Source organism: Spermophilus citellus, assembly GCF_964194105.1.
Source record: "Spermophilus citellus genome assembly, chromosome: 2".
Classification (NCBI taxonomy): Eukaryota; Metazoa; Chordata; class Mammalia; order Rodentia; family Sciuridae; genus Spermophilus; species Spermophilus citellus.
This window is the reverse complement of record NC_138183.1, coordinates 139,361,204-139,386,283: the sequence shown is the minus strand read 5'-3', so window position 1 is coordinate 139,386,283 and position 25,080 is coordinate 139,361,204. Positions and strand designations below refer to the sequence as shown.

At 38.2% G+C, this 25,080-nt stretch overlaps 1 protein-coding gene and 1 long non-coding RNA gene across 2 annotated transcripts in view; both read right to left on the bottom strand.

Annotated features, from left to right (window-relative positions):
- Window positions 1–454: 454 nt before the first annotated feature.
- Window positions 455–6,124, bottom strand: LOC308642401. Its single transcript, XR_014020551.1, has 4 exons — window positions 5,480–6,124; window positions 3,166–3,255; window positions 2,404–2,489; window positions 455–558 (listed from the first exon to the last, which is right to left on the bottom strand). It is a non-coding gene; the product is annotated as an uncharacterized lncRNA (long non-coding RNA).
- Window positions 6,125–7,330: 1,206 nt separating this feature from the next.
- LOC308642400 (broad substrate specificity ATP-binding cassette transporter ABCG2-like) overlaps window positions 7,331–25,080 on the bottom strand; it is a gene marked incomplete at its 3' end in the record, with an annotated part of 36,360 nt that continues 18,610 nt past the window's right edge. The window contains exons 6-12 of the mRNA XM_081281279.1: window positions 24,327–24,463; window positions 16,414–16,565; window positions 11,634–11,738; window positions 10,803–11,053; window positions 9,904–9,986; window positions 9,344–9,433; window positions 7,331–7,463 (exon numbers count right to left, since the gene is read on the bottom strand). Of these exons, the coding sequence (XP_081137405.1) occupies window positions 7,331–7,463; window positions 9,344–9,433; window positions 9,904–9,986; window positions 10,803–11,053; window positions 11,634–11,738; window positions 16,414–16,565; window positions 24,327–24,463 (951 nt within the window). The remainder of the gene's footprint in view (window positions 7,464–9,343; window positions 9,434–9,903; window positions 9,987–10,802; window positions 11,054–11,633; window positions 11,739–16,413; window positions 16,566–24,326; window positions 24,464–25,080) is intronic.

Here is a 25,080-nt window from a genome sequence, read left to right as displayed (position 1 = left end):
GTTATTTATTGTAGAATGGCAGATCATGGACTCATCATCTATTAAAACTAGAGGTCTACTAACCTCCCATGCATTTTGAAGGTGAGAAAACTCATACTAGAGATATTATTAACTTTCTAAGCGTTTCAGTAATTTAATTCTACTTTTCAGATCAATAAATTAGACTGGACTTCTTTACTGTTTGATGAGATGAGCTAATATAACAGGTCAGTTGTTTTGGCTTGGGTTCTTTCATGTGTAATTCAGTTTGTTGTGATTTTTGTGAATATTTTCTATTAAAAATATATATTTTTTTCTGAACAACAATATGCAGGCTACTGAGCAAAGGCAAAAATATCTGCATTGGTGAAATAAATTACAGTGTTCCTTTTTAATATTAGGGTAATTCATGGTAAATTAAAGGGGATTTTAAGAATCTTTTTTTTAAGAAGTAACAATTTTAGGTAGGTAATTTCAAGAAAGATAGTAGTTATACAAGCCAAAGCCAGGTGATTCTTCCACAAGCTCCACGGAGATGGATCAATGCCTTGGAGTGTCAAGTATTCTTCACCAGTACATCTAAAATTCAACACAAAATTTCTGATTACATTTGTAGCATCTGTCAAGGTTTACTCAATATATTCACTATTTCTTTCTTAGAAGCCAATAAGTAACCAAATAGTATGAAATCATCACTTCATATATAATACTTATCATGGAGTGCTTAAAATTTTTCTAAATACTGTGCTAAGCACCTTGCACCTAGTAAGTTAAGGAATTCCTAAAATAACCCAAGGGGGTATAGGTATTACACATATTTCAAAGAGGAGGATTCATTAATAAGGATTAATGAAGTTGGCCAAGTTTACAGTCACACAATGAACCAAGTTCTAGTCTCCTCAGATTCATTCCATTTCAAATTTATAATGCTACTCTTCTCAAAGGAAGTATTGATGAAGGAACTTTTCACCACTCCTAGTGGGTAAAAGCTCAGCTTTAACTGATGACACCTATAGACCCTACTGAGAGCATCAAAAGTTCCTTCTGGTTTGGCTCACCCACAGAATAGTTATCCAAAAAACACAGGCAAGAACTCTACAACTACAGATAGAGGAAACAAATGCTTCTAGGCAGTCAGGATCTGTCAGCTCTTGTACCATGATGGTAATAATCATCACAGACACTCCACTACAGAAAGATACCCAGGAATCAGACTTAGGTAGCACCTGGAACAGAGCAAGATGGAGCATTCCTGCCACATGGTAGAAAAGTGGCTCTTAATAAAAAACACCTTGTGCAGTCATAATTATTACCTGCTGCCATTCTTGTGCATCTCTTGGAATTCAGCCATTTCAAAAATATCCTTGACCTCTCTGTGCTATTAGAGGAGCTTCTTATTTTCTCTTATGTGAAGGAGGCTTCTGTGAGCATGAAGCCTGTGGTAGCTTCTCCTTATGTGGTCTAATGTTTCCCATCCATTTTATCCTAACTAATAACCTGGCACTAACTTTTTGTCACAAAGACTATGCCCAGCTCAAAACAAAAAGAGTGGGTAAGGAAAACTCCTCTTAGTAGAGGCTTTATCAATCATTAACAATAGGGTTTGTGTTTTTACAAAGACTAAATTCTATATATTTGAAAAATCTAGGAGAGATTGAACATGCCAGATTCTCTTTTCCCTTGGTAATTTATCTGTTAAAGTCAAAGATAACAGCAATCATAGAAAACAAAAGTAGTATTAAAAATTAAAAATGAGATGTTCTAAATTGATTGAAATTTGCACTTCAGTTTTGATATTATGCAAAAATAAATTTTCTTGTCAACAAACTGAAATATGTATTTCTTTCTCTAGAGGATATAGCCTTTGATAAGGAGTATACTGAGTCAATATATAGACATATACACACACAAACACACACACAACTATGCAGGCTTTGATTTCCCATAAGTGTGAACAAAGAGAAGGGCCGGGATCTCAACAAAGCAACACTAACCACTTTTATGCTACTGCTGCTCTTTGAGCTATTACTAATCTCCAAGGGATGGGCTCACTGGTAGCACAGACTCCAAGTGATCAGAGACTATTATCCTTCACTAAACTGTCAAAGCAATTAATTTCAAAATCAATAGTTCTGAAAAAATAAGAACTGAATCCCACAACTAAAACATCAAAACAATTTCTCAAAAGTCTCAAAACAAATATGTCTCCACATTAAACTTAAACACAATTTTATGTTCAATACAGGAACTGTATGGGTGTTCATATATATTACTGTACAAGGACTCATATTTCAAGTGATACAACTTAGAATCAGGAAGTTTTGTTAGCCTTGAAAGGACTCAAATCAGCTTTAAACCTGGGGGCCTTTCTTAATCACATCATAGGAGTAATCAAACCCTTTGTGACATTGAACACAAACTTACATCACATAGGTGGAACAGCCACTGCTTTTTGTTGTATTGAGTCCTGGACAGAAGTTTTGTCCCAAAAATTCATTATACTGCAAAGCCTACAACAAGGGGGAACAGAAGTGAAACAGACCTGGATTCCAAAAGTTTCCCAGAAATTATCCCAATGATGTGAATTCTAATCTTAATTTTGTATTTACAACATGCTAAAGTCTCATATTCACAGTCTATTTCCCACAAAATACCTTATTTTCCCTGGAAATCAAGAGGCCTAAGCTTGGGATGTTGCTTCCCATTGGCCAAGAAGTCATTCCTTCATCTCTTCCCAATTTTATAGTCCCATAAACACTACAACTAAAATAATACAGTGGTGATCAAAGGTAATGTTGATTTATGATAATTATGTTTTCCTCAAAACTAGTTGTAATTATGTGAGTTAGAAATTTGGTTATACATGGATGGACAGTCACTTTGGAGTTGATTGGTTTGCTGAAGCCAATACAGTTAAGAGTGTATTATGGTCTTATTTTTGCTTCTTCTACTTTCCCTAATTTCTCTACAACCTTCATCTTCCTCAAACAATGAGGTGATTGGGGAAAATCCCATGTGACTCCTGGCGTTTGTACTAACTGAGGCTAATAGGAGATTCTCAGTCATGAAAGGTAACTCCTGGATAGGACTCCTTCACTGCTCATGGTCAAAGCAATATGGATAGGCATTGTTTTTGTTGCAGACAGCTTGAGAATACATTTCCTATGACAGATGAGGACAACTTACCATATAACCATAGTGAGGGATACTTAAGTACTGAATCCATGACAGCCAAGGGGAAAAGTTTCCAAAATCCAGTGAAAAATTTATCAAAATCTACAAAAAAAAAAAAAAAAAAAAGCAAAAACCATGAATCGGACCAAGTCCAGTGATTTTACGAGAAATTCTAGAATTCTAGATAAGTCTCTCCAAGAACTCAAGAATTTTCTATACACTTCTGCTAGGACCAACTCTGTCTTAAAATTTCTTCAACTTATTCTAGACAGTAAGCTTCATCCTTCATCCCTTGCATATCTATACCTCCACACAGCTAAGATAGTTTATATATTAAAGTAAGGACAATATACCTATGCCGCAGTCTGGCTGCGCACAAAATCACGAGCCACTCAAGCAGGAACAAATTTTATTTTTTTAAAACTGCCGCCAATGCCCCCCATACCGCCCGGGAAGCTTGCCGACCCACTCCCTCGGAGTTCTCAGAACCCCAGAGGAAGTTCCTCCCCTGGAATTCCCTCCTACTGCACTTCCCCAACCAATGGGAACTCTCCAGGAGTCCTGTAGCAGGCCAAGGTGAACAGCAGGAGTCCAATATCCATATGAATGCAAATCTTAACATAATCATATCATCTCAATGGCTAGCTGGCATCACCTTTCAACCAAAAATGCCATGCATCATATTACTTGGCTGTGGCTCTTAGCATACCTATAGTCTATATTATACATTCATTTATTTGGGAGATTCAGGACAAAATTATCTATATTATATTTTCCACTTATTTGGAAGATTTGTAATTATCAAGACTAAGTCCTCTAATTTTTCTGTAACTGCACATAAAAGAATACCAAGAAGTACAGTTATCCTTTGGTAGCCCAACGGTATTGGTTCCAGGATATCTAGTCCACAGATACCAAAAATCTACAGATGCTCAAGTCCCTTATTTTTAAAATGGCATAATATTTTCATGTAACCCACATACATTCTTTATGCATAAATAAAAATATAATGTGTTTTAAAAATCATTTTAATATTTCTTGATGCCTAATACAACATAAATACTATGCAAATAGTTCATATGAATAGAGCAAAATGACAAAGAAATAAGCACATATACTCATTGTAGACATAATCTTTGCTTTGCATAGTATTGATCTGCAGTTGGTTGGATCTTTGAATGTGGATCCCATGGACATGAAGAGCTGATTTTACTGACTATTCAAATTATACTAAATCATATGTACCCAGTAAGGAACCTGACAGTCTAAGAACAATCCTAAGCATCACATGCCCTTTTCTACTTTCATACAACAGGTAATTTGTTATTCACAAGGGTCAACACTATATATCCATTACATTAGGAATCACCTGGAGCTCAGAAAGGAGGCCTTAGAAAACCCAAACCCTAGACCTGATAAACAACATAGTGTGGTGAAATACAGCAGGAAACATACATAGTCAATCCCTCCATTTAAAGCTACCAGAAAGCAGTGTGGCAATGAAGATGCTAGGAAGGACTGCTGGAGACACACAAGAGACAGCGGCGAGGTGCACATAATGCTTGTCCTAACTGGCGTGAGGTACCCTGGGATATTCAGAACAATGACAATGTTGTGGTTTTGTCTGCATGTTTTAAAACTGGACCTAACCAACTGCTTAGTATATAAGTCAGCATCTCCGAGTAAAATGTGATCCTGGGACTGATTTTTAAATTTCTAAGTAGAAAACCTTACATAATAATTAATCATATCTTTTATTTGTTGTATGACAGTGTAGAAACTATAAACATGACATTGCTTTCTCAGTGATATACATTGATTTTTGCCAAATTTATACATGAAAGAATTAAACTTTGGCAAGAGCTTATGCTAATTATGTATCTTTGAAAGACAACTCCTCTTACTATAGAAGAAAGGATGTGTGTATTAATAGGAGAACCACTCCTATTTGATGTCATTGTGTGGCAAAGGTTGGTAACTAGTTTCTGCTGATTCATCATTGTGAGTGCAAAATTAAAGGCATAAAAGATTAAAACTAAGGAATCATTAAAAACAAAAGTAAGCAGAAAAATATTGATATAAAAAGCATCAGGAACCCATTAATAGGGTGACCTTGTACTATGAGTTTGGGATTTCCAGTGTTTTTATAAGTGCCAGGAGGAAAGTGGTACATTCTCTAATATAAACAGGATCTTAGTCCATGGCCTCCTGAAGGCATCTTAGGTCTATGCACAGAATCCTCAAAGCAGGTTTTAAAGGACAGGTGAAAGAGTGGGAAGGAACAAGGGGAAAAATTCCCTCTCAGACAATCACAGTTCACACTCACCATCATCAATAGAAAATATAATCCCAGAATTGCTGCTGTGAAAAAAATACTGTGAACTCCAATAGCAAGGATCAGGGAACCAGTTGAATAAGCCACCATCAAAATGGTAAGCATCGTTATGAAGAAAGCCTTCACCCCTGGTTTCAATCCTTTGAAAGAAAAGAAAGGGTCAGTCAACCTGCCTAGGTTCCCATGTATTTGACACTTTTGTGTGTGTATGTGTGTGTGTGTATGTGTGTGTGTGTGTGTGTATATACACCTGTGCACAAATGACAGTATAATACTCTGAAAAATAATAGTATCAAGATGAAAAGTTGTCATCCAAGACCGAAATACCCAGGGACATTAATTGCATCGTGTTCACCACTGTATAACGTTACCACACAGATTTATTACACTTTCTACCAAAGCATTTTCCCATATAACACTGATGCTGCCCTATGTGTAATTTTGACCAGTTCAGAATTGGTGAGGTGGACACAGGCAACATATCTAGCCAAATTATACTGCCTTCTCCTATTAAAGGAAACTCATCAACAGCACATCCATGTACCCAGACATCTCTACATTACTCACTGTCTGCTATAATGCATTTGTCAGAAAAAAAAAAAACCTGGGATCACAATTCTATAACAATGGTTTTAATATATGGGAAGGAAAGATAAAGAATCCATATGCTGAATCCCCCTAGACAAATCCTATTACTCTGATTCAGATTGGAGCCAAATGAAGTTTCTTTGACCACCTTATGAACTCTAATGAGTTAATGCTCACCATCAGTCTTACAATGTTGCAATTGCTGCAGGAACACCAATCAGGACTGTGGGGGAGGGGTTAGATTACATAATTAATTTTTTATGAAACAACTTTTATTTCTAAACTGGAAGGTTTACACTTTCTCAGTGGTTCTTACTCTGCAGTGTATTGTCAAAAATAGATATTTCTGTGATGTGTGTATGTGTGCATGTGAGTGCATGAGAGAGAGAAAGAAATACATTTACATTCTTACAGCATGAGCCTGGGAAGAAGTCTGAGCATAATGCACGAATGAATGTGTCTATAGCCATTAAACAAGTATTCTTGTTAAAGCCCTGAATCCAAAAGTCATCATCTTTCTTTAAATAGGGAAAAGGAGAAGGAGAATAAATATGTGTATGTGTGTGTGTGTGCGTGCATGCATGCATACGTGTGCACATATGTGTATGTGTGTATGTTGATTTTTTAGCTCTCTCTTTGTATCTCTAATACCTATTTATAGTTTTTCCATTTATATTTTATCTTTATGTAGAGGTATATGTACAGAGACTCAGAGAAAAATTGAAAAGCAATAAATATCCCATTATCTCCAGCATAGTCTCAAATATGAAGGGATTCTTTCCATGTTTTTGTATGAATCACAGCATTTTACTGACATAGAATGTATTTATAGCTTTGAAAGTTCAGTTGAGTCCAGTACGGTGCCATACACCTGTTATCCCAGGAATTGGGTTGACCGAGAAAGGAGGAATCCAAGCTTAAGGCAAGCCTGAGCAAATTAGCAAAACCCTATCTCAAAATAGAAGTGTAAAATAGGGCTGGAGATGTAACTCAATGGTAGACCACTTGTATAGCATGTGAGTGGCTCCAGGTTCAATCCTCAGTACTGCACACACACACAAATAACAAATAAAAATAAAAGAATTTGTGTAGAACAGTATTGACAACTGAACTACCATTTTAGAAAGTGAGGAATGAATACTTGCTCTCCTGGCTTATGACTTGATCTTTTGTTTTGGAAACCATAAATATGTTTGCAAAGCGAAATTAGTTTCCTTTCATTTGTAAGACTACGGACACATCCTCTTTATCTTGTTACTTACCTAACATGAAGTATACTGTACCAGTAAATAGAATAATTGTTAACAAACTCCTGGGTAGAAAATCAGATAACAGTTTTCCAAAGAAGTAAGAAGACACTCTGTAGTATCCACTGATGTACTCTTGTCTGCAGAACAAAAACACATACCATACATCCCAGATTAGTCCAGGAAGGCACAGCCCAGAGGAGACTCTGCTGTGCAGACTCCTGCTGCCACCAGGTCTGACACTGCAGATGTCCAAGGTTTGTAGGCTGACCCCCACCCCCACGTCATTCTCCACTTCAGGTGCAGCCTCCCTGGAGCATCAGCCCACCAAGGCTCTTGCCGGGATCCTCTCATGACAGCACTCCTCCTGTGCTGCCCACTCTGGCCCACATCACCCCTCCAGGGACAGAGTCTGCATCTCCTCACTTTCCTCAGAGGCTATATTTCTCCTCTGAGCTGCGCTCTGCTTGAAGAGCAAAATGTTGGGCTAATCTAAGTGATAACAGAGGCTTTTCTTCTTCCCACTTATGATTGTGACAAAGGTGGCTTTATTATTCTTCAAGGCCCTACAAGCAGGTGCAGTTTCCTAAACTCCTTTTACTTTATTTATTTTTAATTTTAATTTTTTTAGTTGTAGTTGGACACATTACCTTTATTTTATTTATTCATTTTTATGTGGTGCTGAGGATGGAACCCAGGGCCTGGCATGTGCTAGGAGAGTGCTCTAGCGCTGAGCTACAATCCCAGCCCTCTCCTTTTACTTTTGCTACTCTCATAATAAAAAAAGAAGAAAAAAGACTTTTTCCTTCAATGATCATGTCTTTCTGCCGCAGTCTCGGCTGGGCACAGAATCACGAGCCACCACACAGCTTTGTAGATTCAAACAGCAATTCTTTATTCCCGAACTCACACCGGCCTCCACACACGTTCTGGGGCAATCCCAGTTCTGCTGCCACCCAAATCACCTACTCCACAAGGCTTATTTCCCAAAATGCTCTCTGAATCTCACGAGAGTTCAACAGGAGTTTAGGCAGCAGGAACGCCCTAATTCCAGCAGCAATAATCCTCAACATCGAACTTCCCTAAAATCCAAGGTCTTAAACTGGGAACGCCTTAAACTTGTCTTAAACCGGGAACGCCCTAAACCCAAGGATTGGGATACTTCCTCAAACTGCAGGATACACCCTAATCCTGGATCCACCCTCGTCCTTGGGCAGGGTCACCTAACATGCAATGTCAACAGCGAAATTAACATGGGGTACGCTGGCAAGGAAATTTCCTACTTGGTAATGGCCCTCAGCATCTTTCAACAATACACCCTTTCAGATACTAAGTCCTCATCTTTCCTCTTCTTCACATGGATTTCCTGTATTTTCAAACTGTTCCACCAGTATCTTCATTCCTTCCCTCTCTGATGATTGCTATCCTTGGTGCATATGTAAGCATGGGCAAATCTCCTTTATATTTGAAAATCTCAAGAGAAAAACTGAACCTTTTCTTCTTTTCCTTTGATTCATTCCATTCTTAAATCCACTGAAGGCTGCACACCTTCAATTCTTTGTCAGCTTTATCTACTACTGCTAATTTGCTGATTAACCCACCACTACAATTCTACCTAGCTCCTCAAAATGTTCTTGCTAGAGTCATCTTGATTTGTTATTTTCTAGAAACAAAAAGATAATTTCAGCCCCTCTATTACTTGCTTTCTCTGCAGCACTGGAATTTGCTGACTACACCTCACCCCAAAACTCACTCTTCCTTTGGCAAGAGGCCCCATACACTTGACTTTCTACCCTGTTCATTTTTTTTCAGTTAATACTGGTTATCTCTGCACATACTTTGAAAGCTCATACTGTACATAATAGGTATATATGATTTGTATTCATCCTTTAAACAAATCAACATATGAAAGAAAAGAAAAATACTGATATTCTCCCAATCAGATCCTTGGTCCAATTATGGATATCACCAATTTAGTCAACAGACATCAAGCTCCTTCCTAAAATAGAGATCTACTCACATAAAGAGCTTCTTCTCAAGTGCAAAGGTCTCCTTTGCTGACAGGTTGGGTAAACACTGAAAGCCAATTAGCAGACAGAGTGTCCAGGTCCTGCCAGGACAGAACAGAAACAAAAGAACCATAGTTTTTTTTTCCATAAAGAAAGAAAGAAAGGAAGAAGAAAAAATTACTATTCTGGTTAAAAGAGAGAGGAAGAATGACCCCATGAGGTCTCTCCCAGTGTAGGGTGCAGAAATTCTGTGTGGGAAGTCAAAAAAAAAAAAACATTCTGGGGTTGGATATTGGCTATTGTTGCACAATGAGCAGGTGCTTGATGCACTGAACAGTAACTGTACATTCAAAAAGGGTTAAAAGGGTAAAATTTATGATGTATCCAGTTCAACAATAAATAGATACAAATATATATGAAAAATAAAATTAATTTTCCACTCATTTTTCAATGCATGAACACATCCTACCCACAATGAATATAATGTTTACTCAATACTTATACTCAAAAAATATGAAATGCATTTTTCCAAGCTTGAAAAAAATAACAGCATTGATTCAAATTTACTTACTTAATCTGGATTTCGGTGCAATCATTTTTTAGGTGAAGGAGAATAGAACTTGTAACCAGTCCACCTATGATTGTGGTAATGATCTTTTTAAAAAAGGAAAATGAAAAAGATAAAGGAAATAGTTTCAATTAGGAGTGAAAAATGTACACCATTTATGATAAAATATACAGCTTCATAATCAGATTTCACCACTGAGATAAACAATTTACATGGCTTGGCCAAAGTCTCTGAGAGAATCAGAATACAGTGCACACTATTACACTACTTTCTAAATTAAGTTGAACACTAACCTGTTTTTGTTGAATTGAGAGAATAACAGAGCAGATTATTGGAATGGCCAAGACTCCTCTCAGTGTCTACCAAGTATTCCCAGTTCAGGGCCCAGTTCAGGAGCGGGACCTATGAATGTCCTACAACATAGTAGCAAAGCAATGCAGGCACCTGGCAAAGTTGATCTGGGAACAAATTAAAGACCATGCAGCTAAGAGGGATGACTTCAACTGAGCTCTCAACTCTTCTGCCAGGAAACATGCACATTTTCCACCTGCCCATTTCCCATAATCAGGATTGCAACCAGGATCTCACATATGCAAGGCAAATATGCTCATACTGAGCCACATCCCCAGCACTTTTTGTTTTGCATAGGGTCTTGCTACATTGCCCAGGTTTGTCTCTAACTTGTGATCCTCCTACCTCAGCCTCCTGAGTAGCTGGGAATACAGGCATGTACCAACATATTAGGCAACTATTTTATACTTTAAGAAGTTTCAAGTGAAAATTCTTACATTAGAAATAAGAAAAAGAAAAAAAATACTCATAATTCTTAAGTAGACTATATCAGACCCAATTGCTCCCACATAAGAATCTCACAGCAAAATGAAAAGAATCTTTCAGATTACCCTCTCTATAGAGGTCCTGTAATTAGGCAGCAAGTTTTTGAATGAACGCCAGGAAATCCATCTGAGTTGGTGACAGAAGGAGGTGACATAGGTGGTTTCCATGAAGGCTGGTCTCCTCTTCTTAAGACCACCTGAGAGTTCTTCTAATTCAGCTTTTGTGTCTTTGTACAGGGAGGAGTTAGCATAAAACTCAGCTAATGTTTTTGTAACTGTTTTTTTTTTTCTCTTAGGAAGTTCTTCATTGTGGCTGACTTTAGAAGAAAAATAGATAAAGAAGGGAAATATTATTAGCAGACAAGAACTGACTTAACCCAATTTTCTGTGACTCATTTATGAGACAACAATTTTATTCTAAAGCTATCATGAGTGTTGTCATTGATGTAAACATTAGTAAAAACAGCTAATTGGCCAGATTCTGCCATAATCATATGGATAGAAAAAACTCACTCGACCTTTCCCTAACAATTTGGATCTCAGTTCTTGAAATAGACTTCTTACCAAAAAGAGTTATATTTCTTAGTATAAAACCTTGTCCTTATTTTCTACTAGGAGAAAATACATAAAGTACCAAATTTTTATTATAAAAGTACAATAAAAAGCAAACTTATTTTTAGTGAATTTTCCTCTTACAATAACAGCATCATATAATTGCTCATTCATAAATTGAATATAAAACACAGCACTCATTGACAATAAAGTCTATCTATTGGCTGGCATCAGAACATGGCATAAACGTGAATTCACAAAGCTAAGTTTTAATGAGCCACCACATTGCTAAGCTTTGGTCAAACCAATTAGGCAAATATCTGTGAATCTAAAAGATTCACATACCTTCATGGTCTTCTTCCTCTCTGTTTAATACCACAGCAGAGGAAATTCCATAAATGACGTCCAGGAAGAAGTCAGCAGGGTCATTGTGGGGCTCACAGGAATAACCTATAAAAGGAGATACCCCAAGAACTCAGCATGATGGTCTTGGAATGTAAACAGGTCTCATTTCCAGATGGTGATGGAGGGAAGACAGAATCTTAAAATTTCTCCCTCCTCTTCTTGCTCTCTTCTCACCTCACAAATTTGTACTTTCTTTCATCCTATTCATTCATGCAGACTTTCAACAATATTCTATCTGCCAGCAATACATGTGTGGGTATCATAAATCATGAAACTCGAACAGCTATCAATATGCTCTGGTGCTTCCCAATACTAAGCTTAGTACTTCCCAGTAAACTTAGTACTTCCCAGTACTAAACTTTAGTACTTCCCAGTACTAAAACTAGGTCCAGAAAAAAAAGGCCTGGGTACAGTATGTTTTTGAGTTCACGTAGGGACTGCTGAAACTTCTCTGTGCATGCAGCAATGACTGCTTCTCTGCCTACTGAATTTGGAGGTGCAAATAATCACCTCACATGCTGCCATATTCCAAATATGGAGCAGCATTCTTGAGAACATGACCAGCAGGTTATACCTGAACTGCCACCTCAGCTTCTTTTGGCACAATCATCTGAAGAGAGCCTGAAGTCTGACTCTCAAATTCATCTCCACTGGACTCTCCAGACTCATACATGCTTGGTTAGATTTATTTTATTTTATTTTTCAAATAGTTTGTTAGTTATTGATGGACTTTTATTTTATTTATTCATTTACTTATGATGCTGAGAATTGAACTCTGTGCCTAACACACTCTACCACTGAGCCACAACCTAAACCCAGGTTATATTTAAATGACAGAGATTAAAATAAACAAATAAGGGCTGGGGATGTGGCTCAAGCGATAGCACACTCGCCTGGCATGCGTGCGGCCCGGGTTCGATCCTCAACACCACATACAAACAACGATGTTGTGTCCGCTGAGAACTAAAAAATAAATAAAGATTAAAAAATTCTAAAAAAAATAAATAAATAAAAAATAAACAAATAAAAAATTAGCTAGTGAGTATTCAGTACTGCATTTTGAGTCATGGAGAAACACGTATGATCATCTCCAAATGTCTTTAAGTAGATTTTTGGAGCCATTTTTAAAAAACACATAATTCAATATGAAATAGAACCAGGCAGCTCAGAAACATTGGTTCATTAAAAATGAATTTAGAACCACACATTCTATTGACTATTATTCACACCCATTCAATTCATATAAATCAAATATAATGTTCCTAGAAAGTGGTGTAGCATCTTCATGAGCTCTTATCAAGGCAGAGCAAGATCACTGCCAAGTCAACATAGAAAAACCACAATTGATTCTATGATCAAGAAGAAAGTAATACTGGTACTTTCCAAAAATATTGAAATGACAGAATAACTAGATGACAGTACAACCAGTTAAATAATGAACTTTCAGGAAAAGAGCATTGTAATGGTTTGGATTTGAAGTATCTCCTTCCCCAGATTCATATGTTTAGAACTTGGTCCCCAATGTAGCAATGTTGGGAGGTGGGACTTTTAGAAAATGATTGGCTCATGAGGACTATAATCTCCTTTGTGAATTAATACATGTGATTAATTAAAAATATGAATAAATTACTGGGAGATGGGACCTAGATGGAGGAAGTTGGTGAGTGGGGCATCTCCTTAAAGGTTTTATGTTTCCCTTGCTCCCCCCCTCTCTCATTCTACTTCCTGGATGTCTTGAGCTAAGCAGCTTTCCTGTGCCATGTCCTTCTGCCATGAGGTTCTGCCTTATCACAGTCCCAAAGTAATGGAACCAACTGAAGGTGAACTGAAACCTCTGGAATCATTAGTCAAAATAAATCTTTCCTCATCAAAGTTGATTTTCTCATGTATTTATCACAGTGATGAAAAGTCGATTATCAGAAAATATGTACCAAGAAGAGGAGTCATTGCTGTGACTGTGCCTACCTATGTGGTTAAGAAGCCTTTGGAAGTGATTTGCAGGAGAAATCTGGAAAGGTTTGGTGATGACAGCTACAAAAGCCTTAAGATATTTTAAACAGAGCTTATTGAAGAATTCTGGTGGGAGGTCAGAAGACTAGAATGACCATAGGAATGCAGACAGTAAAGATTACATTCATGAGTTTCAGATGGAAGTGAGGACTCTTTGGGGAACCAGACTGGAGGCCATTAGTAATACATCCTGGAAAAGAACATATGTACACTTTTCCATGTCCTTAGGCTTTGTATGAAGTTGAATTTAAATGTGATGGATTAATTAATCTGGTGGAGGAAATTTCAGTGCAGCACAGCATTTTGATCTGTTTGACCATCTTTATAATAAAAAATCAGGACTAAATATCAGAGCAGAAAGATTTTGAAAATTTTGTAGTTTGGCCAGAATTTAGCATGACTAAAAGCAAAACAAGTATTTCTCATAGAGACAATAGGAGAGATGCCTTGAGGACATTCAGGAATTGACCAACCTGCATAACAGGCTCAAGTGTGTAAAAATGAAAACATGTTGAAAGACTTTAAGAAGAGTCCTTGAAAGACTTTAAGAAGAGTCCTTCTTAGGGGTGCCTAAGAAGTTCTTTCCCTAGGATTCCTTTCACCCTGTGTTATGGTTTGGATGTGAGGTATCCCCCAAAGGCTCACATGTGAGATAATGCAACAAGATTCAGAGGAGAAATGTTGGGTTGTAAGAGTGTTAACTCAATCAGTGATTAATCCCCTGATAGGGATTAACTGAGAGTAAGTGAAGTGGTAGGGAGTTGCTGGAAGAGGTGGGAACTGGAGGCGTGGCTTTTCTATCTGGCATGTGAAGACCTGTATCCGCTTACTGATCATCATGTGAACTGGTTCCCTCTGCCACACTCTTCTGATGTTCTGCCTCATCTTGAGCCCGGAGGAAAGGAGCCTGCTGTCTATCCATTGAGACCTCTGAAACTGTGAGTCCAAAATAAACTTTTCCTCCTCTACAATTGTGCTGATTAGGTCTTTTAGTTGCAGTGGTGAAAAAGCTAACTAAAACACCCTGCTTAGCTGTGCATGCATTCAGAACTGCTGCAACCATGGTTCAAGAGGTCCAGAAGAGAGCTGTGGCTGGCTGTACAGTTTGCTATCATCCACATGATGCTGGTTTTGCAGGAATGCAGGATGCTAGATTTAGAGAAGTCTCTCAGACTTCAACAGAGAGTTCAAATGAAGGCCTGAGAGCCAGATAATGTGTTTCAGAGTTGGAATCCCTGAAGGTGAACCCTGAGAAGACAAAGTGTGAAACTTTGAGAGTGAAGCAAATGATGCAGTGGAATTCCAGGAATTAAGAGATCCCTAGAATGTAGAATGTCTCCCAAGGAAAGCTGCAGACTAGGAGCAGAACCAGAAGAAGGAGCCACAGGGGTTACAACCAGTAAGGACAGAGGCGGAGGGGCTTCCCCAGCCCTAAGAGCCCAGATCTTGCTACCACTGTCTCAGAAGCTAAACGTGGACCTACAGAATTTAATGTTTTCACTGCTTTGGTCCAATCCCTTCATTCTATGTGCCTATTTCTCCCTTTTAGAATGGGAAGGTTTACTCTGTCATTATATGTTGGAAGCATAGAACTTTTTTTTATATATATAAGAGTGTACAGCTAAGGTTTTGTCTTGAATCTTAGAGGAGATATTGAAATTAGACTTTTGAGACCTGGTAGAACTGTTAAGGCTATGGGGATTTGGGGATTGAATGCATTTTGCATTATGAGATAGGCATGAGTTTCTTGGAACCAGGGTAGAAATTTATGGTTGGCATATGAACTGTCCCACAAAGATTCCTGTGTACAAGGCTTGGTCCTCAGTGGAAAAATGTCCAGAGGTGGGGCTTTTAAGAAACAATTGGATATAAAAGTTCTAACTTCATGTGGATTAATCCATTTGATGTATTAATAATTCCAATTATTCCTACTGGGAGGTGGGACCTAGTTGGAGGAAATAGGTCACTGGGAGCATGCCATGGGAGGATTTGAAATTCCATTCCCTTCCCCTCCCCTCCCCACCTCTCCCCTCCTCTCTAGTCATCATTATCCCCCCTCCTCCTCCCCCTCCTCCTCCCCCTCCTCCTCCTCCTCCTCTTCCCTCTCCCTCTCCCTCTCCCTCTCCCTCTCCCTTTCCCTCTCCTTCTCCCTCTCCCTTTCTCTCTCCCTTTTCCTCTCCCTCTCCCTCTCCCTTTCTCTCTCTCCCTCTTTCTCTCTCCCTTTCTGCTTCCTAGCAGCCATGAACTGAGCAACTTTCCTCTACAATATTCTTCCTCATGAGATTCTTCCTTGTCTCAGCTGAGTTCCAAAGCAATGGAGCCAGCTGACCATGGACAGAAGTCTCTGAAACTGTGAGCCAAAATAAATTATCTTTTTATAATTGTTTTTCTCAGGTGTTTTGTCACAACAATGGAAATCTGACTACCAATCAATGATAACTGAGAATCATAACAGACAGGTCCAGTAAAAATACTCAGATGCACACACACATGCATACTCAGATAGGAGAGGAAAAAGAAAGAGACCTAAAAAACAAACAAGCACTGCCAAAATGAAGAAAAATTCTGGCACCAAAGTAACCAAAGATGTTTTAGGGAGGTGGAATCCCAGGTACCTCTATATTATCAAACAGCACTCCTGTGGACTTCTCTGCTCTCTCCCAACATAGGTTGAATGAAGGATCAAGTACATGCAAAAAGTCTACTACACCTGCTGATGAGAAGTATTCCAAAGCCTTCTGTGCAGGACCATGGTACATTAATTTTCCTGAAGCCAAGATGGTGAGGCTGTCAAACAGCTTGAAGATGAAATAGTGAGATCTATGAATAGAGAAGATAACCGTTCGTCCCTGCTGAGAAATCCTAATTTAAAAGGGAAAACAATGAATCATTAAATATATGAATCCTGAACTTCTTGGTAAAATATTTTATTCTTGCTATTAGACCATTTGTTCCCAGTTCCACTTGATTTTCTCTTATGGAGTTCTCATCTCATTTTATATTATCTACATGATTACTGGGGAAATGAAATTCAATATTTTTATTAAAAACACTAGGACATGGGCTGGGGATGTGGCTCAAGCGGTAGCTCACCTAGCATGTGCAGGGTACTGGGTTCGAACCTCAGCACCACATAAAAATAAAGATGTTCTGTCCACCGAAAACTAAAAAATAAATATTAAAATTCTCTCTCCTCTCTCTCTCTCAAAAAAAAAAAAAAAACTGGACTTCTTAAAGGATTGTGAATCAACAGTCTGGAATCTACTATAAAGATTCCTGGATAGTCTTCCCAGATTTTGAATTAAGATCTAGGGGTGGGTACAGGGATTAATTTTTATTTTTTATTTTTTTTGTACCTGGGATTGAATCCAGGGGTGCTTAACCAGTTAGCCCTCTTTTATTTTGTATTTAGAGACAGGGTCTTATTAAGTTGTTTTGGGCCTTGCTAAGTTGCTGAGGCTGGTGTTGAATTGTTATCCTCCTGCTTCAGCCACCTGAGCTGCTGGGATTACAGGCATGGGCCACTGCACCTGGCAGGAGTCCATATTTTTAAGAAGCATCCCAGGTAATCTGTAAGTACACTTGAGTTTGAAAACGAGTTATAGAGTAAATATTATTAAAGGTGTCATATGGTAAATTCTCCTTGATCATTTATATCTTTTAGGTTTAATTTTCATTCTTCTAACCTGATAAAACAATTAACATTACTATGTGTTTGCTAAATGCTTTAGAAACAGCCATGTTTTCATGTTCACAATATTGTTATAAGGCAGTTCCAATATAATTATTTTCTTCTTTTTACATTTTAGGCTTAACGTTCAAGCAGATGATCAAAGGGTCATCAAATACTAGGGAAAAAACTTTGAATTTGATTTCTGGTTTAATTCTACAGTATAAGAAGTGCTAAACTTCCTTTACAAAGGAGTTATAGCTTATGGGTAGAAGACACAATGACAAAATCACTGTTGAAAAACTATATTTGAAATACTTTAGGGACCGGGCATAAAGGTGCATGCTTTTAAACCTAGGTATTCAGGAGGGTAAGGAAGGAGGATTGCAAATTTGAGGCAAACCTGGGAAATTGAGTGAGATCCTGTCTTTAAAAAAAAAAGAAAACAAAAATTAAAAGAACTGGAGATATAGTTCAGTGGTAGAGCACCCCAAGGTTCAAACTTTAGTACTAAAAAAATTATGAGAATGGTGGTTCCATTCCCAGCTTTCCAAGAAATCTCCATACTGCTTTCCAAATTGGCTGCACCAATTTGCAGTCCCACCAACAATGAACAAGTGTACCCTTTTCCCCTCATCCTCTCCAGCACTTGTTGTTGTTGGACTTCATAATGGCTGCCAATCTTACTGGAGTGAGATGGTATCTTAGGGTGGTTTTGATTTGCATTTCTCTGACTGCTAGCGATGGTGAGCATTTTTTCATGTACTTATTGATTGATTGTATGTCCTCCTCTGAGAAGTGTCTGTTCAGGTCCTTGGCCCATTTGTTGATTGGGTTATTTGTTATCTTATTGACTAATTTTTTTAGTTCTTTGTATACTCTGGATATTAGGGCTCTATCTGAAGTGTGTGGAGTAAAGATTTGTTCCCAGGATGTAGGCTCCCTGTTTACCTCTCTTATTCTTTCTTTTGCTGAGAAAAAACTTTTTAGTTTGAGTAGGTCCCATTTGTTGATTCTAGTTGTTAACTCTTGCGCTATGGGTGTCCTATTGAGGAATTTGGAGCCCGACCCCACAGTATGTAGATCATAGCCAACTTTTTCTTCTATCAGACACCTTGTCTCTGATTTAATATCAAGCTCCTTGATCCATTTTGAGTTAACTTTTGTGCATGGCGAGAGAAAGGGATTCAGTTTCATTTTGATGCAAATGGATTTCCAGTTTTCCCAGCACCATTTGTTGAAGATGCTATCCTTCCTCCATTGCATGCTTTTAGCCCCTTTATCAAATATAAGATAGTTGTAGTTTTGTGGATTGGTTACTGTGTCCTCTATTCTGTACCATTGGTCCACCCGCCTGTTTTGGTACCAGTACCATGCTGTTTTTGTTACTATTGCTCTGTAGTATAGTTTGAAGTCTGGTATCGCTATACCGCCTGATTCACACTTCCTGCTTAGCATTCAGCCAATTTGGAAAGCAGTATGGAGATTTCTTGGAAAGCTGGGAATGGAACCACCATTTGACCCAGCTATTCCCCTTTTCGGTCTATTCCCTAAAGACCTAATAAGAGCATGCTACAGGGACATTGCTACATCGATGTTCATAGCAGCACAATTCATGATAGCAAGATTGTGGAACCAACCTAGATGCCCTTCAATAGATGAATGGACAAAAAAAAATGTGGCATTTATACACAATGGAGTATTACCCTGCATTAAAAAATGACAAAATCATAGAATTTGGAGGGAAATGGATGGCATTAGAGCAGATTATGCTAAGTGAAGCTAGCCAATCCTTAAAAACCAAATGCCAAATGACTGCTTTGATATAAGGGGAGTAACCACGGACAGGGTAGGGATGAAGAGCTTGAGATGAAGATTAACATTAAACAGGGATGAGAGGTGGGAGGGAAAGGGAGTGAGAAGGGAAATCGCATGGAAATGGAAGGTGATCCTCAGGGTTTTACAAAATTACATATAAGAGGAAATGAGGGGTAAGAGAAGAATAATACAAGTGGAAGAAATGATTTACAGTAGAGGGGGTAGAGAGAGAAAAGGGGAGGGGAGGGGAGGGGAGGGGAGGGGGGATAGTAGAGAATAGGATAGACAGCAGAATACATCAGACACTAGAATGGCAATATGTAAATCAATGGAAGTGTAACTGATGTGATACAGCAATCTGTATACGGGGTAAAAATGGGAGTTCATAACCCACTTGAATCAAACTGTGAAATATGATATATTAAGAACTATGTAATGTTTTGAACGACCAAGAATAAAAAAAATTATGAGAAGACAGCTTGAATATGCATACTTGAGAAGCACCTAGTATATGTTAACTGTGTGTGGAAAGATGCTTTGCCTCAAAGATAATCAAGCCAGTAGGCCAATAATTTCAGTACAATGGGAAATAGAATTAGATGAGGGTTCCATTTAAGCAAAATAGGAGACTTACATCCCATTATGAAGATAATACTAGTAGAACATCAAAAGTCTCAACAGGAGTGATCTAAGAATAGAAGACAGCTCATTCTTGGAGAAAAAAATAAACAAAGCATGAAATTTTAAAAATGCTTATTTTGGAAACTAAAAGAAGCTCTTTTTTTTACAAAGCAGGACTTATGTGTGTGTGTGTGTGTGTTTGATAGTGAGATATTAGATGTTGGATGAAGAAAATAACTAAAGAGATCCCCCAAAAAAGGGATGATTAAGTCTTCACTCAAAAAACACAACTGTAGCCAGCAGGTAATAGGGAGCTGGACTAGAAGCAGGAAGCATAATTGCATGACAGCCCTGCTTCCCAAAATGTTGTCTGAGGACCAGTGGCAATGTTATCAGAATCCCCTGTTTGATTCTCCTGTGGAGAATCTTAGGCTCTATCTCAGACTAAAGAAATAGAATGTGCATTATAACTAGACCATTGATGATAAGAATACACATAAGTCATTTAGAATGACCAATTGGAGCTCCCTGAAGTAGGCAGCATGCTTGTGTGCTACGTAGTGCAAAGCATAAAGAAAGCAGTTATATATTTTGTATCAATCCATCATTTGCTAATAAACATCATTAACATATTTCTAAATAATAAAAATATCTTGGGTATATTCTGAAATGGTACCAGAAGGCTAGACCCATAACTTGGCATCTACACTTGTATGTGCACTTTACATTTCAAAATGAACATGTTTAATAATCCATCTTTGCATCTTTCTGTTTCTTCTCTGCTAGCACAGAACCTTGCTTATGGGGGCATGGGCACCAGAGGAAGTGACATAGTGATAGAGAGGGTGAGCCATGAAGGTGGTGTGACTGGCAGCTTAATATATGAGGCAGAGGGGTTCCAGAGGTGGTAGACCAAAGCAACTGGGATACTGATTGCATTAAACAATTAAATTACTTAACTGAGAAAATAAGCAAATATATTGAGATAATGGGCCATATTTCTCACTGTCTAAAGTGACTTGCAAAGATTGAAAGGACAAAATTTAAAATAACACTGAAGGGGGCTAGGGCTGTAGCTCTGTGGCAGAGCACTTGCCCAGCATGAGTGAGGCACTGGGTTTGATCCTTAGCACCACATAAAAATAAATAAATAAAATAAAGTATAGCTGTCCATCTACAACTAAAAAAATATTTTAAAATACACTGAATTGTTAGATTGGAATTAGGAATATTATTATGAATTCATGGGATTTTAATGATAACATTAAATGCTAAAAGAAATATCAACATTTGCAGATGTATGTTTATTTGTGACTATCAGAAATTCACATGTAGGTGTTGGTAATGTTGCTCAGTGGCAGATTGGGTACATACAATGTGCAAATCACACAGAGACTCATAAATGCACATGTAAGTATATTTATAATTATTATCTGAACAAATAGAATATAGAATCAGATTTTTACTTTATATGTGTGTACACACACACACTTACACATGTATATTTCCTAGATTTGTCTACTAAAGGCAATGCCACTAGAAGCTAAGCCACTCCAATAGTAAGTGCACTAAACAACCAGATCTTGGTTTCTAACCAAGGGCACCTTCTACAAATGGCTGATATAGTACAACATGAGCATGGAACATCATAATGACCACAAAGGAAAGAAATGCTGGACAAATGATTAGGGAGAAGTCAAAGGAACACAAAAGCCACATTGAATGAACTCTAATAGGCCCAATCAGGATCAACTTGATCACTAAAACAGGGAGTAATAGAGATTCTGACTCACTGAATCATATGGGAAATGAATAGGGAAGATGAAACACCTCTTTCTTAGATATGCTGTCAACAATTACATGTTAGGCAGCTACCACAAGAGCAGGAGATTTGGGTGCATCTACAATTGGTGGGGGACATTTGATGAGGAATAGAAGTTGGCACTAAATAGTCTATTTTATTTCCCAATAATATACTAATCTATTCCAGTGTGGGGAAAACAGTAATTTATCAGAAGAGAAGTCCAGCAGACACCAATGTGATCAGATGATGGAGGTGTACACCAGCTGTGGTGGGTGAAGCTCAGGTGTGTTATACTGGGAACTCAGCATGGTTTCATGCCTGAGTCAGCCTAAACAACTGTAATAGACCATCTGAAGGTCACTCATGAAATGTCCTAACTCAACCACATGAGAGCCAGAGAAAGACTGAGCATCTCTTCCAGATTAGAGGGGAAAAAATGAAACATCCAGGAAATATGTGTTTCTTCAGAATCCTGAGAGAGAAAGAAAGCAGGGTGAGCTTGTGACATCTGACTGGAGTTGAAGGACTCAATAATTGTGAAGCTGTCATTGTTAAGTTCCTCACTGGGAGGTTGATATGGTATAGTGTCTTTATATCTTGGAGTTTAAACTAAGGAGTATTAAGTAGTGATAGAGGATGATGTAAAGTAAAAAAAAATCTATGTAATGGTGAGCAGAGACATGGAGGGCAAGAAAATGCAGTAAAATGTAACAATTGGAGAGTCTAGGGGAGAAGAGTGGATTTTATTTGTAATATTCTTGGAGCCATCTTATAATTTTGAAATTATTTTTTATACTTTCAAATGAATTTAAAAGTTAACTTTTGAAATGTTGTTTCCTATAAACTTTCACAGTCTTGCATTTTTTTTTCTTTTTGTTATTGGGAATTGAACTCAAGGGCACTTAACCACTGAGCCACATCCCTAGTCCCTTTTTGTATTATATTTAGAGACAGGTCTCACTGAGTTGCTTAGAGCCTCACTAAATTGCTGAGGTTGGCTTTGAACTCATGACCCTCCTGCCTCAGCATCCAAGCTGCTGGGATTACAGACATATGCCACCATGCCCAGCTCCACAGTTCTCTCTTCTTTTTTTTTTAAAGAGAGAGAGAGAGAGAGAGAGAGAGAGAGAGAGAGAGAGAGAGAATTTCAATATTTATTTATTAGTTATCAGCGGACACAACATCTTTGTTTGTATGTGGTGCTGAGGATCGAACCCGGGCCGCACGCATGCCAGGCGAGCGCGCTGCTGCTTGAGCCACATCCCCAGCCCCAGTTCTTACTTCTTAATAAAAGCTATTGTCATTTCTTTTGCTTAATTCTTCCTCTTAATAGGCCCCAAATCTCAGGCATCATTCTCTCAATTCTCAAAGCCCAGGTCCACTTCCCAAACTGATTGTTTTTTCCAGCCTCAAACAGATTCAGAACCTGTGCTCCTCACCACTGCAGCATGGGCACCTTAGTCCAGACCCCATCCTGCCTCAACAGTTCCTTCTTAGAGTCCTTCACTCATCCTATCCAAACTTCACAGCCTTCCCTATAGCCATTGCCCTGCTCTAATATGCTCAAAATGCTTCCATGAGTCTTTTGTGTTAAGTAAAAGGTAATCAAACTAGATTTAAATGGGTCTGTTTTCCAAAATCAGATTCTCAGTAACCAATCATAAGAGCTCTATATTACCTGAGTTGCATTACAAGGAAGGCCCCTCTGTTTAACCCCTTAAGGAAAGTAACTTTCTAATAACCTCTCTGCTATATGTTCTCTTCTTTCTTCTGCCCTTTTCTTCCTATAAAGCCAACCCCCTTTGCTCAGTTCATTGAACATTCATTGTTCCCAATTCTAGAATGGCAAATGAAAGCTTATTGTATCTTTAATAAGACAAAAAATGACCCCATGTCCCTAGCAAAAAGAATAGAAAGCCATATATTTAACACTGGCCTAGGAGAGCTAGGCCAGCCCAACTTCATCTCACATCATTTCTAACTGTGAATGGATGAATTCTGGCTTCCCCAAAACTCACATGTTAAAGTCCTAACCCCCAGTTTCTCAGAATGTGGCTACTTTTGGAGATAAGTGTCTTCAAATTGGTCATTATGATTGCATGAGAACCTTGAAGGTCCTCACTCACTGGTGTCCAGTTAAGAGGAGATTAGAAACTGGCACAGAGGGAGAAGATGATCATCTACAAGCCAATAAGAGAGGCCTTGGAAAAACAACCTTGTGGAACATCTTGATATCAACTTTCAGCCTCTAGAACTAGAAGGAAATTAATTTCTGTTGTTTGCCTCCAGTCTGTGGTATTCTGTTTTTACACCAAAATCACCCAGTTTCCTTTCCCCTTATCTACTAGGTTCTGTCTCTGTGGTCTCTCTGATGTTCCACACACACCAGGAATGCTCTTGCTCAGGGCCACTGGCTGCTCCTTCCACCCAGAACTCTTTTCTGCAAATACATCAGGTCTCACTCCAGCTCACCTGTCACATGCTTGTGGTCTTCCCTGACCCTCCTACTATTTAAAACAGCTTCCCAACCCCATTACCACTTTCCTTCCCTACATTCTTATTTCATCAATCTCGATAACATTTTTTTGTTTGTTTATAATTTCCCTCTAACAAAGAAGTAAGAAAGCCTGCGATGTATTCTGATTTCCCTGAACCAAGAATATATGGTAAACAGAAGTAATCATATATTGAATAAATGAAAGAACTTTACCTTTTCAGGAGCAAAAGAACAGCATTTGTAGTGCTCAAATCTAAACCAGTTGTTGGTTTATCCAAAAACAAGATGGAAGGATCTGTGATCAGCTCCATTGCTATCCTGGTCCTTTTTCTTTCTCCCCTAGATAAAACCTAAAGCACAGATTATTATTACATTATCAGCAAGAATGGCACAGTCAGTATGATTGTTGAACAGTCCTGACAGAAATACTTTATCTCATTGTCCTAATTATTGTGAGCAACAAATAAATGAACATGGGCGAGAAGAAAGAAGTTTCTCTTAAAAGTGAATAAACTGAGGGTCAGAGCAGAGCTGCTAAGTAAGTGCCGAGACTGGATATGAAGCCCATGCTTTGAACAGTCCTGCATGTTTTTAAGTATATTTAGGTTTAAGATAGTCTATTAGAACATGAAGAGTCATTGCCCTGACATAGTGAAATTATAGCCTAAAATGGGAGAGAAAAATAGGAGAGGAAAAGGGGAAAACTTTATGGTGATTTATTAGACTTCTAACAACTTCCCACACTGTTTTCACCAAAAGTCCCCAAGTGGACTTACCAAAAATAGGAACATTTAGAGCCAGGAAATGTTCACTATCTACCATACCACACTGGCACCTTTTCAGTTTCTACAAGGTTTTCCATACTGACATTGTCCATGCCCTAACTGAATGCAGAATTTCTACTTTACCTTTTCAGACTTAAAAGAAGACAGGTTGTTCAACAGGGCAACGGGCTCACTCATTTGAA